The 16,183-nt window shown below is 41.8% G+C and overlaps 1 protein-coding gene across 1 annotated transcript in view; it reads right to left on the bottom strand.

The window, feature by feature from the left end:
- Window positions 1-15,935, bottom strand: part of LOC134537255 (zinc finger protein Gfi-1-like) — a 71,749-nt gene extending 55,814 nt beyond the window's left edge. Inside the window, exons 1-3 of the mRNA XM_063377525.1 lie at window positions 15,838-15,935; window positions 13,507-13,784; window positions 9,704-9,885 (exon numbers count right to left, since the gene is read on the bottom strand). Coding sequence (XP_063233595.1) covers window positions 9,704-9,885; window positions 13,507-13,784; window positions 15,838-15,861 — 484 coding nt within the window. The 5' untranslated portion in view covers window positions 15,862-15,935. The remainder of the gene's footprint in view (window positions 1-9,703; window positions 9,886-13,506; window positions 13,785-15,837) is intronic.
- Between the last annotated feature and the right edge of the window lie 248 nt (window positions 15,936-16,183).

Below are 16,183 nucleotides of genomic sequence, written 5' to 3'. Positions count from 1 at the left end.
GGCCATGTTTGTTCCAACACAATTTTTCTTGGTTAATAAATTATAGGCACAATAAAGTTGCGATTATGTCTTTTTATGACTATTCAAGTATGCGAAGTATGTTCCAGGCCAGTTTCCCTATCATAAAGTTTCAGTGGCACCACACCAATACGCTTAGTTCATCCCCCGATGTTCACGAAAGTGAATATATAAGGTTGCATGCTATATCACGCGGGTTCTGCCATCTTGGCAACTCCAGATCGTGGCTACATCAGAAACCTGTTAAATTTACGTTGTAATGGTGCGTTCCAATGTCATTGCATTTCTGTTGCAAACTTAAATTTCACCCTAATCGCGCTTAAAGAAGTATAAAATATTTTTTTTTTTCACGGCATAATAATAGCCACAAACCCCCGTGGGTTTACTTCTCCTTGTATCCGACTGTAATTAAGGCGATTTGACACTCTCCAAGTCAGTGGTCTTCCACACGGCACGGATGGTAAAAACCAATTTTTTTCGTCAGGTAAAGCGTTACGGGCCACACCCTTACATTACAATACTAACTCCCCCCCCCCCCCCTTCCCAAGAGGTTCTGTTCGATGTTATTCTGCAAGATGGCAAAATAAACTAAAATAAAATTACTGGTATTAAAAAATTAAAAAAATATATTATTTATTCAATATATACCAACCAATGTTTCAAAATATTTTAGAAATACATTTTTTTTAAATTAAATATCTGTGGTTAAAAGTTATAGTAAAAATATAACAGAAAAATTACATAAAATTACCGTAGAAACTAGTGGCAAGATAAAAACATTAAAAAATGCCTCGGTTATCTTTATTTATACTGTAAAATTGTTTTGTACCATTCCAAGAATAGTCCTAGGAATCTCAGCTGCCAACGATATCACTTGTAGAACTGCAAGGCACAGCTTTGTACAACTGCAAGGCAAAGCTTTGTACAACTGCAAATGGTACAAGTAATATCGTTGGGAACTGAGTTTTCGAGGATTTCCCTTGTAAAAAGTACAAACAATTTTTTACAATGTATTTTTTCCCTGTTTGCGTTCGTTGTATTAATTATCAAGTGCCTTCCTCTCAAAGTCTTTGACTGTTGGCAGGCTCTCAAATTCCTAATAAATAAATAAAATGATAATAAGAGGGTGGACGGGGTTGAAGGGGTGGTATTCGGCATGTCAGCTCGTTGGCTCGCTGACCTTGAGAGACGTGCTTGCCGGGGGTAAGGTGGGAGGGAGAGGGAGGGTTCTTCCTGCCGTGACCCGAAGAGCACAGAGATAATCAGGTATTTTTCGTTAATATCTTGTTTTTAACGTAAAAGGAGTGAGATCGTGAATGTTTGTTTGGCGGGCGACTTTCTTGTTGGTCGTCGCGTCTCGGCTTGCTTCAGGAGTCGTCACGTGTCTTAACGACTTGATGAAAGCTTTTGGACATACGCCATTGCTAAGCACATGTATGTCTGTAGAAGAAAACTAAAAAAAAAAAACACAAAAGACAAAAACACACAATAAGCAAAAAAATTTGCTGTTGTCAACAGGATATAAACACCACATAATATTCCATAACAGGAATATGGTCAACAAACAAAGAAAAACAAAGAAAAATGGACTAACAGAACGAAAATAAATAAATATATATTATGTGGTGTTTATATCCTGTTGACAACAACAATTTTTTGCTTATCGTGTGTTTTTGTATTTTGTGTGTTTTTTTTAGTTTTCTTCTACAGACATACATGTGCTTAGCAATGGCGTATGTCCTAAAGCTTTCATCAAGTCATGCACTCCCATTGCACAAATCTTTCAAAGATAATACGTGTCCTAACGTAAAGCTTGCTCGCGCAATGTTAATATATATTTTACTCTCACTCGTAAAATGAGCGCGTGTAAGCACATGTATCGCGTCGCGAATGACATTTGGGAAATGGGCACCATCTAGTGCCACTTTCGAAAAATGTCAAATTTGAGACCAGTCGCATTACGCGAACTACAGGATGTCCACAAAATAAATGTCCCCGTTTCAATGGTAAATGATAAAAGTTTGATTTAGACTATTTACAACAAATAATTAGAGACCCGAAAAATTCGCGAATTTATTTCGCGATAGGCTAAAATACAAATAGTTATACCTCAGCGCTGCCTTTGTTATTGGCTCACAACTCGCCTGGATGACTCTGGGCCAATGAGAAACGCCCGACCAAAGATTTATCGAATCACAGGCTGCTACGTTGGGACGTCTCACAAGACAGCAGCCAATGAGTGGGTGACATTTGACCGAGTGTACGTAGAACTATGGAGTTCATACTGCAGGTCATTGAACCCGAGAATTTTTCCGGTCCCTTCAAATAATACATCAAATGGTTTTTTTTACAAATATTAAATATATACACCTTAAGTTATACGGCACACATTCAACCTAAATTCCAATTCTTCGTACACTTTGGTTAACACATCCGGAGTAATGTAAACAATAGCCTCTTCAATTCTGTGTCTCAACTCTGGCAGAACGTAGACACAAACTCTTATAAAGCTCCGAAGGAAAACAAAAATTCACATGACGTTATGTAAGGTTTACGTGGAGGCCATCGAAAAAAAAGCTCTGTCGTCTCGACCATTACGACCAGTCCAACGTTCAGGGACTTCGACGTACAACCACTCTCGTTAAAAAGAGATTCCAATTGGGGGGAGGGGGGATCATTCTTTCTGTTGCCAAATAAAGCTTACAGGTTCACCCTCTGCTAATTGGGGTAAGAGCCATTCTTTCTTTCGCGCTGCAAGCGAGAAAACAACAAAGCAGTGCTCGCGCATGCGGTTATCTGAAACGGTTTGAGTTACTCTTTGTGACCTTGAACCAAAACTCTACAATGCTTACAGTTGCTACAATTAAATTTTATTACTGGGACATAATTTTATATGCATTCTGTATAACGAGGTCGCTCTGCAACCCCGGACACAGGATCCTCCAAAGAGCGAGACTGAAGAAGTGGATTGGTGGAAGATGTCTGCGGGGAGGGGAGGAGGTGAGGTGGTGAATGCGAAACAAAGAGCAATAGGCTTGTAGGGTAATTGGGATGGGTAGAGGGAGGGGGGGGGGCACCCAGCCACGCCCTGCAGCACGCACGTGTCGAGAAAGTAATTAGGCGATAAAAATCCGTGAAGATACCAGCAGAGGAGGGAGCGGACGAAACGGACACGAATAATTGGGATTTTGTCACGGGGAGAAACGTTAGCGGACGGAAGCTTATGCGTGGAGCGTGCTTGGTGTATCCGGCAGGGAAAGGATTATTCTCTCTCTATCTTTCTCTCTCTCTCTTTTCCTTTCCAGTTTTATTTTCTTTCAAGGAGAGTATACGAGACGTTTCCGAGCAGCACGAAAGAAAAAAAAATGCTTCAGGGTGTGCTATTCGGGAACGAGGGAGAATTTGCAATCAAGCGTACAATAGCAGTTTAAAGAGATAATAAGAAAATCCGGTGCATTCCGAACGAAATTAAAATCCTCAAGTCCGGCACGTAAATGTTTCGCCTGTGTTTTCTGTCAAAGCACCGCTATTGCCGACATTGATATTTTTTAAAATGTTATTTGAATGTTATCTCAATTTTGAGGGAATTAATTTTTAGCTCATTTTATTTCGTGAAGTGAATTTACTAGTGTCAAAAATTACAGCAATGAATTATTTATTTGGAAACAAGCATGAATGAAAAATGTGTTGACTATATGTTTCTAAATGTAATTTTTGTTTTTGACAAGTTTTTAAAAACATTTTTTTCAAGTTTTCTGGAAGGGATTTAAGTTAATTATTTAAGTACACAAAAGTTAAAAAAAAACATTTAATTGCATTTTGTAAGTTAGGTACTTAGTTAGCATGAAAATGTCTACATGTATACAATAACTTTTATTACAGGATTCAGTATCTGAATAAATACAACCTATTGAATTATTCGACAATAAGGAACAAACAGCATGTTGCGATGTTTCATTGAATATGAATAAGGAACTATTTTAAATCCTCAGCACGTTTTTTTTCAGTGATACCCTGATAAAGCCTTTTTTAAACTTCAGATATAATACGTAAAACTAACAGAAAAATATAATTTATATGAAGCTATGAAATAAGTAATGATCTCTTTTACTTTAAGTAGTGTTTTGAAACGTGATATTCTCAGGGATGACGAAATAATATATGGGAACTTAAAAATATTACCATAGACCACTCTTCGCTCCTGAATTGGTGGCGTTGAAAGTAATTTTGCCTTGGATACTAAATTTTTGAAACAGAATTTTTAGAACCTGATGTACTTAATCTTATGGAACTCAGTTGTTTATTGTAATTAAAATTCATGATATTTGAAAATGCATTCGCACTCTCACGTGGCCGCAACCTAATTATGCTCGCCTGTGCGCTAGCATATTGATTTTTTTTCAGAGATAGCGTGAGTTTACGTGTCTAAAATGCAGACTCGAAAACTACTGGACCGACGTCAAAAAATCCTTTCGCGGTCCTAAATGGAATGATAGAAATATTCGTAAAGTAAAAAAAAAAAAACATTTGTAACAAAAATGTAAAAAAAAAAAAAATGGGAGAGATTATTGATCTGAATGACAAGTGCTTCAGATAGTTAATTATATTTCTAATATTACTGGTTTAACTTAATTTAATGATTATATAATCTCTACGACAAAGTGTAACAATTTTGTTGTTCTTCTTGTGACGTTGAGCAGACGCGCCGGAGTACAATGCCATCAGTAGGGGCAGGCATTTATCGCGAAAAGATTCGAACGCCTATTATACTGCAAAAATGTATATCCGCACCAGCGGATCCTTCCTTGTGATTGGCAGCTGACTGCGACAGAAGTCGTTGACTTTTTTCCACCGAACCGCTCAGGACGCGTTCGCTTCCGCACTGAATTACTGTGATTGGTGTGTTGACAGTGTGCATATACCTGAAAGAAACTCCACCAATCACGAAAAGCAGACTGTGCTACAGTGTTTTTTTAACTTTCAGCCAATATCGTAATCTTTTCGCGAAAAATTCATGCCCCTAGCCATCAGGAAACAAAGAGAGAGAGACAGAGAGAGAGAGAGAAAGAGAGCAGCTGGACACACGACGGCGAAGCACGCGATGGCGCAGACGGAAATTGCAGTTTCTTAAGAGAGCGCGCGCCCGGCGTGCGGCTCGCTCTCTGCGCAGCGCGCGGCCTAACCGGCAAGGGGAGTCCGAGCCGGAGCGGAAGGGAGGGGGTAACGGCGGGGCGGAGAGAGGGGGTTAGCCGTCCTCCCGGCCGAGGCCCCGCCCATATTTTGCCCGGAGACAAGACCTCCTCCCCTCCACCTTCCCGGCCAGCCAAAAGTGTTTACGAGGAGCCGCTCCAAAGCTCTCCTAACGCTCATAAGAAATGCATGGGGACGCGCACAACAATATATATCGGCCGCCCGCAAGGACAGATTGCCGGCAACCACGCTAGCTTCCTGTCCCTTCCCCCCTCCCCCTTTTTCTCCATCCCCTCTCTTACCCAACGTCTCTCTCAGGTTCTCGTGCGCCGCGTATCGGTCCCTGCAGACTCTTAGGGGCCGCGGCGCACTTTCAAAACCCGGTGGATGGGGTAGTGGGTGGGTGGGGGGGTTGGAGTGCCCCAAGTGGGAAGAATGGGGGAGGGGGGTAAGGCCCGGAGGCGCTCCTCCAGGGACTCCAGGGACTCCAGGGACCCGAGGGCGGCCCCTCACAAGGGCCGATGGCTGGAGGTCACGTGATGCGGCCGAGCCGGGATCCTGGCCGCGGCTTCCCTCGCATTCAGATTTCGTGCGGCCGAGGAGAACAGCCGAGACAACAATTCCAAAGAGAAGGTAGGGGGGGAGGGTTTGGCCTTAAGACCTCTCCATCTTGCAGTTTCAAAAAAAAATATTTGATTCGGCTTGCAATAAAGCCTTAGTTATTAGTTATTTTTTTTGCCTGACATGGCGTTGGACTTAGCTTTTGTCTACTTGCTGAAGTCAACACTTGTGATCTGATAGTTGTATTTGCCCGCGTGAAATAATAAGTTGTTTCTTTGCGGCGCTTACTGTCTAGGAGCATGTTACTTAATATTGTGGTTGAAGCAATATATAGAAGGTCTGGTAAAATAGTTATGCTTTGACATGCCAACAATTAGGATAAATAGTTCAGAATTATAATTTTTGTAAAAAAAAGATGGATAAACCCGAAGATGGCGGGGCCCAATTCCCTTTAATATTCGGCAGTGTTCAACGTTCAATTATAGAAATATTAACTTAGAAACACGCAGGATCACATCGTCTACGTCATTCCTGTTCTAAGTAATGTGGTTCTAGTTTGAGACAGTTCTACGTTGTGTAGTTTGGAATTGTGTGTTTCTAAGTTATGACAATTCTAAGCTTTGTGTTTCTAAGTTATGTGTTTTTATATTATAAAAGTTCTAATTTGTGTTCTAAGTTGCGACGTTTCTAAGGTAGATCTACCTACACCTATAGGCTGTGCCGAAAGGGATTTTATAATAATGGACTAATAGCCAAAATAAAAATCCTGACTTCTGCAGCTAATTAAAACGCAAACTACGTGATTTATGATAGTGTTATGTGGTGAAAATGATGTGAATAACCGACCATATGAAATGACCAGAAACATCCGCAAGTATAAATATTTTGTCTATTAGTACCTGTATCATTAAAAATAGTTCGAAAATACAGTTGCGACTATATTGATGGGGTGGAATTTATTGTTTCTACACTGTAAAAAGGACCGGAACATTTAAAAACGTGCTTTAATAAAACCTTTACTATAAAAACTTAAAAATAACACACAATATGTTATACTTCACGACACACACATATATATTTTTTTTGAAAATTCAAAACTGCTGCTATATCGCCGTGCACAATTTTCATTAGATTTGTTTATAAAGCTGTGTGTTACAGTGAAATTCATTGTAAAAGTTCGACTACTTTTCTTGAAGTGTTACAGAAAAAAAAATAGTTTTGGAAAACAGATTTATGACAGTGCAAAGAAAAAAAAATATGTTGTGGAAAAAAATTTATGAACATTTGAAATATCTCAACAGTATTTTTGCTGCAGGTATTATGGGTGACTTGGTTTTGATTTTGCAAACTTCTGTTATATTACTTTTATTTTTGCCATGACAGGGAAAGTGTTTTTGGAGGAACGGTGCTTGAGTATGGTTGTGGGGGGGGGGGGGAGTTGAGGGAGGCAGGGGGGCTGCTGTTAATACCCGCCACAGCCGCTGGACCGTCTTCGCTACGTTATTAATTGTCGGTTCCTCTTCCCCCCTGCAGCGCCCACGGCGGGTGAATTATGCACTAATTACCGGCTCTGCTAGCGGGAATCACACCGTTCCCGGAGGGACAAGTTTGGCGAGGGGTGGAGGGGGAATCCAGCCCCTCGCAAGGCTGCCCCATACTCCTTCCACAACCTCCCCCTCTCCCACACCCCAGCAGAGCCGCGATATTAAGCCGGCTGGAATCTCGCCGATATTAAACGTGGTGGAAACCCTCTCCTCCCCTCCTTCACCACTATACCGTATCACCAGAACCCACCTTCCCGTGGAAACGGCACCAGACAACCCCTGCGAGCCGGCAACCCGCGCGGCAGGGGAAATCCTCATGAAAGACACCGACTCGGGACTCAGGGCGTGAGATGGACTCAAGTCGCCAGGCACGGACGTGTTCGGGACTAAGTACACGTCAAGATCTTTAAAGGGCCACGGTTGTGTTGCAGGATTATCGAACGCCAATGTAGTGTTAACGGGAATACCAAATAAAAAAATTAAAAAATATATTGGTTTCTCTAAAGTCGGTTTACGGACGATAGTTTAACGTGACAACGTCATAAACAAAACATTGATGAAATGATTGCATACTTTATGAATAAAATTGAATCATTTTTATTTTAATAATAAAAGAATAAAAATACTTGAAATTATACTAGTAATCAGATTTTTAAAATGCAAAAAATAATTAACCTTTATTGCCGAAATTGTTGTTGTAATAAGCAAGGAAAACCACATTAACTTTTTTCACTTCACTTTATAAACAGTCGAGTGGAAGAGAGATAGATGCGTCGCAAGCGTACAATGAGCGTAACGGGACACAGCGTAACGGGACAATGTGCGTAACGGGACACTTTTTTCGTGCGTGCATCCGGCGTTCGTCGATTTATTAGACGTTGTCACGTCAAAAATTTTTTATATACATTATAATGGTGTTCCGATTGCAGCAGGAAGATCACAGGACTTGAATGGGATCATTAAAAAAAAAAAACCAACGAGATGGTACGGACACGCAGCTGTAGCTGCTCCGGTAGCGAATTTCAGCGGCGGGTGAAGAAGAGTAGTTTAAAACACAAATTGCGTAAGTTTATCACGCTCGGCATTATTTAAAAAAAAAAAAAGGGGGTTGTCTGTAAAGTCGGTTTACGAACGATAATTTTACGTGATAACGTCATAAAGAAAACACTGATGATAAATTGCATACTTTTTTATTTAAAATTATTATTTACAGTTTTTTCAAATTTAATTTGAATGATTTGTTTGAATATAATCACAGACAATTAGTTATAAAGACCGCCTTAACCTGTTTGATATTATAGAAGATTTCTCGCACGGCGGTTGGCCGGTTCTTGCACGCTCGGGTCAGGTGGAAGAGTCATGCTTTTTCGTGCGTGCAGCCGGCGTTCATCTATTTATGAGACGTTATCACGTCAAAAAAAAATCTACGTTAAATTTGGAATTATTAGCAACATGATAACACAAGAATTTGATCGTTGCCGAGGTTAGGTATATGTTACGATGGAAGACTAGCTCACAAAATTATTATTTTTTGACGTGACAACGTATGATACTAAATCGATGAACGCCGGCTGCACGCACGAATAAAGTGTCCCGTTACGCACATTGTCCCGTTACGCTGTGTCCCGTTACGCTCATTGTACGCTTGCGCCGCATCTATCTCTCTTCCACTCGACTGTTTATAAAGTGAAGTGAAAAAAGTTAATGTGGTTTTCCTTGCTTATTACAACAACAATTTCGGCAATAAAGGTTAATTATTTTTTGCATTTTAAAAATCTGATTACTAGTATAATTTCAAGTATTTTTATTCTTTTATTATTAAAATAAAAATGATTCAATTTTATTCATAAAAGTATGCAATCGTTTCATCAATGTTTTGATATGAATCTTGTCACGTTAAACTATCGTCCGTAAACCGACTTTACAGACAACCAATTTTTTTACAAATATTTAAATACGGTTTTAAAAACCGTGCGTAAAAAACAACGGAATGCTAGAAGAAAAGCAATAATTCTCGACGGCACCGCCTTGAGCGCGATCTACGACCACTCCAACAGTCCGGCTGCTGTTGCGAAGGAGGAGATGATAGCGCCGGGGGGGGGGAAGGGGGGGGGCTGTCATCAGCCCGGGCAAACATTTACAGGGGCAATCTTTCTTCCCGCTGTCATTTCATCAATGTTTTGTTATGACGTTGTCACGTTAAACTATCGTCCGTAAACCGACTTTTACGGACAACCAATTTTTTTTTTGGTCGTCCCTCCAGTACGACCCGCCTCAGCCGCGTGTGACCTCGACGGCAGACGTCGGGAGAGGCCGTGTGCTCGGACGACCCGCCAGCGAGGCGTAGGTCTGGCCGTCAGCTCTCGTCGCTCTCGCCGCTGCAGACTCACCCGTGTGTATGTAGGTGTGCTTCTTCATGTCGGACTTCTGGTGGAACCTCTTGCCGCAGAACTGGCAGGGGTAGGGCCGCGTGTCCGAGTGGATCAGCAGGTGCGTGGACAGCGTGGACGACCGCTTGAACGACTTCCCGCACTGCTTGCACTCGAACACTTTCTCCACGTTGTGGACGGCCCTGCGCCAAACAACGACCACCGCCGCCATTTTTCCAACGGTCCTCGGCGGTCACGCTTACTTAATCAATAGATAGGGACACCTGTATTTCGCGATTTCATTTCACGTCAAGGTATTTCACAAAACACTGTAGCTTATTCTAAGGGTCACGGCAAATTGTGAGGTTGCAGCAGTACGGTGACCACATTCTCATTGGCCCCGTCAAGAGCGGGACGACACCTCTCACCGACCTCAGCCAATAACCACAGGAGAAAAGCTACAGTATTTTGTGAAATACCTTGACACGAAATGTATTCGCGAAATACAGGTGTCCCTATCAATAGATAGAGACCGGAAAAATTCGCGGATTCATTCGGAAATAGGCTAAAATTCAAGTACATATACCTTTCAGATGATTTTGCTATTGGCTTACTGTTCATCTGGACGAATTTCAACCAATTATAAACCCTCAACCACAGAAAGATCGAATCACAGTCTAAAACCAGCTGAGAAGACTCACAAGTCAGCAGCCAATGAACTGGTGTTACCTATTTGTCCGAGTGTACAGGGGAATGTGCAATCTATCCTGAAGGCCGTCGAAACCGCGAATTTTTCCGGTCCCTATCAATAGATAGAGACCTGACAAATTCGCGGATTCATTTCGTGTTATGCTAAAATTCAAATAATTATACCCGAGAGCTACTTCTACCACTGGTTCACTGTTAATCTGGAGGACTGAGGGCCAATTAGAGACCCTCACTTATTGAAGTGTCGAATCACAGACACTCAGTCGAGACGACTCACAAGTCAGCAGCCAATGAACAGTTGGGATTTGCCCGAGTATGCAGAGGATTGTGGAGTCTTTTCCTGAAGGTCGTCGAACCCGCGAATTTATTTCGGTCTCTATCAATAGAGACTGGAAAAATTCGCGAGTTCAATGACCTCTAGGATAAACTCCGTGATCATCTGCCTACTTGGACAAACGACGCCTGTTCATTGGGTGCTGAATTTTGAGGCGTCTCAAGTGGGTAACTTGTTATTGGATACTTTTTTTTATTGATTGTCTCTAATTGGCCAAGAGTCCTACATATTAACAGTGAACCAATAGCAGTAGCAGCACAACGGTATAAATATTTGAATCTTAGCATATCACGAAATGAACCCGCGAATTTTTCCGGTCTCTATTAATCAAATATTTGTTTGCCCTTTGTGAACGACGAACGATCAGGGGCATGCATTCCTGGCGGAAATGATCACGAGAACTAGCTGAAAGTAAAAACACTGTAGTGTCGTCTGTTTTTTTTTTTTCCGTGATTGGGTGAGTTTCTTTTCAGGTACACGTTCACTGTCGACACACCAATCACAGTATCTCAGTGCAAAAGCTAACGCGTCATTAGCGTCTCGGTAAAAAAAAAAAGGGGGGGCAACGAATTTTCTCGCAGTCGTTGGTGCGAGTATATCTTTTTGCGGTGTAATAGGCGTTCAAATTTTTTTTCGCGAAAAATGCCTGCCCCTACAAATGACCTTTAACCCTACACTTAATCCTCTCCTGGACCAAACCATTAAGATACTGTGGCTACAGAAATTTTGACACACAACTCTATACGTTAAAAAAAAAATCGTTGCACGACTCGTGTGGCAAAATTTTTTTAATCGGGTAACTTTAACATATTTATGTGTACTGTAAAAATATAAATAAATAAACAATGCTAAATAAACAAGTAAAGTTACATTTAAAATATGGCTCATTTAAGCAAGACTTAAAAATGGTACAATACTCGATCGGTACATTAATTTTTTTGCATAAATGTCATAATGTCAAGTTAATTTTCTTATTACGATAATATATACAAACCTAGTATTTGAACGCTGAAAGGTCGAATTCAGTAAGTCTGTGAGATACAGACAGTGGTGATAACAGGTCAGTAAATTTAATGAAATAGTTTCAATAAATGCTTAGTTTCATTTCAAATTTTAGTATCTTTCGTACTAAAACTCACGCCAAATTGCTTCACTGTCTGTCTCACACACAGTCAAATTGATTTAGAGCTTTTAATAGTATTAATTTAGTGCCCATTACTAGAAACACGATTATTACACGGTTCCATTGGGTAGCAAAGTAGACTTAAAACACATATGCTTCAGCTTAGCATTGGTGATCGAACTACATGAGACAGTTGTGAACAACAAAAAGGGGTGATATCACGCGTAACCTGCCATTGGATGTGGTCTTGTTCTCGACCAATGAACAATTGAAAAAAATGTTTACCTAGTGTTATATAAGCAGATTTAAAACAGTTTTATGGACATATGCCATTGTTGGTTTTGTATCTACGTAATTAATAAATTACGAGACCTTTCACGGTGTTCTCTGTGCTGGATTTGATGTATTTATTACTTGAAATCAGGTGATTATGAATTTTGATATCCATTTAATTTTATCACTTATCACATTCAATTTACAAGTTCAAAGTAAGGGAGTAAATATTTTTAAGTATAAAGGTGAGATATAAAAAAAATCAAATTGAATTAAAAACTTTATTATAAAAATTATAACTTCTAATCAAGTGGACCGAAGTTCGCCAATTGTACAGCAAATGCAAAAAAAAAAAACCGTTGTTTGCTGCCAAATCGCAAACACAAGAACATTTAAAACGCCCGAAATTCACCCTTCACTTACAATCAGTCATTATTAGGAAGTTTTTTTTTAAGGATGCATAGAGAATTAAGGAAAATTTAAGGGCGATTATTCAATTAAAGACAGATCGAGGACTTTTTATTTTTAAAGGATTTTACGAACCCTATATTTTCAGGGAGATAGGTCGAATTTGATGTAAGCTTGTTATTTTGTTCGTAATGAAATTATTCGCCGCACGGAGGTTGCTTGGCTTCTGCGGCTGCAGCCCAGAAGCCAGGCAGTCCCAGACGGCGGCCTCGAAAGCCTGCTGGTGTCTACTATTCGTCGTCTCGTCTTGACCACGCCTCGCGAGTGTGCGGGTGGGCAGGGTGCTGTCACAACTTGGATGCTCACAACTTAGAAACACACAATATATAATCTTCTAAGTCATACGTGTTCTAAGTTGTTTGTTTCTAAGTTATGATGATTATAAGTTATGTGGTTCGGCGTCGTGTGTTCCTAAGTTACGTGTTTCTGAGTCATAACAGTTCTAAGTTGTGATAGTTCTAAGTTATAATTTTGTACGTTACGTTTCTTAGTTGAGTGATTCCTCGTTGCGTGTTTCTAAGTTACGTGTTTCTAAGTTATAACAGTTCTAAGTTGTGTGTTTCTAAGTTGTGATAGTTCTAAGTTATGATTTTGTAAGTTACGAAGATTCTTAGTTGTGTGATTCTGCGTTGCGTGTTTCTAAGTTACGAGTTTCTAAGTCATGACAGTTCTTAGTTGTGATGGTTCTAAGAGTTATGATTTTGTACGTTACTACGTTTCTTAGTTGTGTGATTCTGCGTTGCGTGTTTCTAAGTTATGTGTTTCTAAGTAATGACAGTTCTAAGTTGTGATAGTTCTAAGTTATTTTGTACGTTACGACGTTTCTTAGTGGCGTGTTTCTAAGTTACGTGTTTCTAAGTTATGACAGTTCTAAGTCTGGCACGGGAACGGGAGGGGACGGGGGGAGCGGCCGCCCACCTGTGCTGGCTCAGGCTGATCTCGTGGCCGAACGTCTTGTTGCACAGCTCGCAGGCGAAGGGCCGCTTGCCGTTGTGCGAGCGCCGTGCGTGCACCTCCAGTCCGTGCGGCGTCGAGAACATCTTCTCGCACTTGACGCACGAGTAGACGTCCCCCAGGGGCACCACGCCGGGCGCGCCGCCGCGCATCAACAGGTGGTGGTGGTGGTGGTGGTGGTGGTGCGGGTGGTGGTGGTGCGAGCCGTCGCCGACCCCCAGGTGCTGCTGCTGCTGCTGCGCCTGCGCCGCGAACAACGAGCCCGCTGCGTTTCCGGACGCGAACCACACCTAGTTCCCCAATCCACCGCTAGGGTTTCGAATTTTTTTTAAAACGATTTACCCTAAAGAAACGGCTCCGGTAATAAAGAAAAAAATTACTTAAATTACTGCCCGACTTGATAAAATTCATTAAATAATTACTACTATAATGATTCCCCCTTTTGACGTAACAACGTCTAATAAATCGATGAACGCCGGCTGCACGCACGAAAAAGTGTCCCGTTACGCAAATTTATCCGTTACTCTGTGTCCCGTTACGCTCATTGTACGCTTGCGACGCATCTATATCTCTTCCACTCGATTGGCCTATGCGTCCGAGGAGAAGAAAGACAGCGGCAGCACACAACTTACATCTACACGTGAACTGTTTCGTCGACTGGTTATAAGGTGAAGTGAAAAGTTAATGTGGTTTTCAATGCTTATTGCAAAAACTATTTCGGCAATAAAGGTTAATTATTCTTGAATTTTAAAAATCTGATTACTAGTATAATTTCAAGTATTTATTCTTTTATTATTAAAATAAAAATGATTCAATTTTATTCATAAAAGTATGCAATCATTTCAACAATGTTTTGTTATGACGTTGTCACGTTAAACTATCGTCAGTTAACCGACTTTATCGACAACCAATTTTTTTTTGTCAACTTTGGTTCGCGCCATCCGCCACAGATGGCAGCACCGTGGTTACATATTTCCGTTCCACCCAACTTCTGCCGCAAATGCCGTAGGTATACCGAAAGCTCAATATTTTATTTGGAAACCAGTTACCAAAGATTTATTTTTGTAAAAGTAAAAAAAAAATACCATAAATTCTACAGTATATTATTGTTGACAAATCAAAAAAAAAAATTAAAATATACTGCCTTGCTCCAAGTTCACCGTGGCGATGTGTTCCATAAATCTTTACTTTTGTTCGGTTCACAAAAATTAAGAAAATTGTAATAACATGAATCGGGGAGCATATTACATGACTCGGTAAACACACTTTCCGTGTCTAGAAAGCAAACATCAAGTTACACGCCGGGTTCGGCTGGCGACCAGCACAACAAATTGCAATAAAATCGTCCGGTTCGCATTTAACTTTAAATGCCATTTTGTTCGGCAGTGGGCACAGCTTTCCGAGTTCATTGTCAATGGTATAACCACTTGCTTAAATTCTTTTTTTTTTAATACTTCTGTTACTGTTCTTGAAATTGTACGGAGGATACTGTTAATTTTTGATGTGAAACTTCTTTGCTGAGGGGGCTACAATTTTCTAGAGTTACGAAAATTCCGATCGCATGAGGGGAATAGTTAGGTACGTGGTGGGGTTGAACTTGTAGAGGAGGAGAGTGCGTCAGCGGCGACGCCAGCTGTCGAATGGGAAGACGGCAAGGAGGGAAGGTATAGGTACGTAGCGTAGCATGCTATTATGCTAGTTGTAAAAGGCCGGTAGGGGAGACGGCAGGGGAGAGGTATAAATGACGCAGCGGCGACGCTACTGAATTCTCGTAGCACTGCTTGTGTTTGTCTACTCCCCAGTTTTCGTAAAGGCCAACGATCGACTCTATCATGTTTATTTCATTTTAATTTCAAGTATCATTCGTCATTTATTGGCGTGGAAATGAGTTATTATTTGTGCAGTTAACTTCGTATCCATGCCTAACCAACAAGAGGTATCACTTCTGTCGTGCGTGGACTCCACGGGGGACGCACCACAACGCCGAAATACCACAACGCCGAAATACACTAACACCGAAAAAATGTCATTGCAGGACTGCCACAAAGGTTAGGTTAGGTTAGACTAGGTTAGGTTAGACTAGGTTAGGTTAGGTTTGATTGTGGTATTTCGGCGTTAAGGTACATTTAAGAAACACACACGAATTCATTCAGTTGTTATTTCGGCGTTGTGGTACACAGCAGATTTTCTAGCTGTCGGGCGTTGTGATCAATTTTGACGTTCGGCGTTATGGTATTTCGGCGTCGTGGTAACACACTTCATTTGTACTTTCAGAAGAAGGCAGTGTCGGCTCACCGTGTGGGCGCCCGCGGCCGCCATGAAGTGGTGCCGGAGGCGGAACAGCTCCTCCGCCGCCGGGGACGGCAGCTCGGGCGAGGGGTAGCCTCCGGGGGACCCGGGGGAGCCCGCGGACGACGAGCCGCCGGCCATGGCGGCGCGCGCGGCCGCCTGCAGGCTGAAGTAGAGCGAGGGCGACGCCAGGAAGTTGCGGTTGCCGTCCACCAGGTGCTCGGCGGGCTTGCCGGCGGCCGGAGGGGGCTGGTGGTACAGCCCCGGCGGGAAGGCGAACCCGCCGCCGCCGCCGGCGGGGAACAACTGCCTGGGAGCGAAGGGGTAGCCGTCGAGCGGCTCGGGCGCCTTC

Source organism: Bacillus rossius, chromosome 12 (genome assembly GCF_032445375.1).
Source record: "Bacillus rossius redtenbacheri isolate Brsri chromosome 12, Brsri_v3, whole genome shotgun sequence".
Classification (NCBI taxonomy): Eukaryota; Metazoa; Arthropoda; class Insecta; order Phasmatodea; family Bacillidae; genus Bacillus; species Bacillus rossius.
This window is presented reverse-complemented; position numbering and strand designations above follow the sequence as displayed.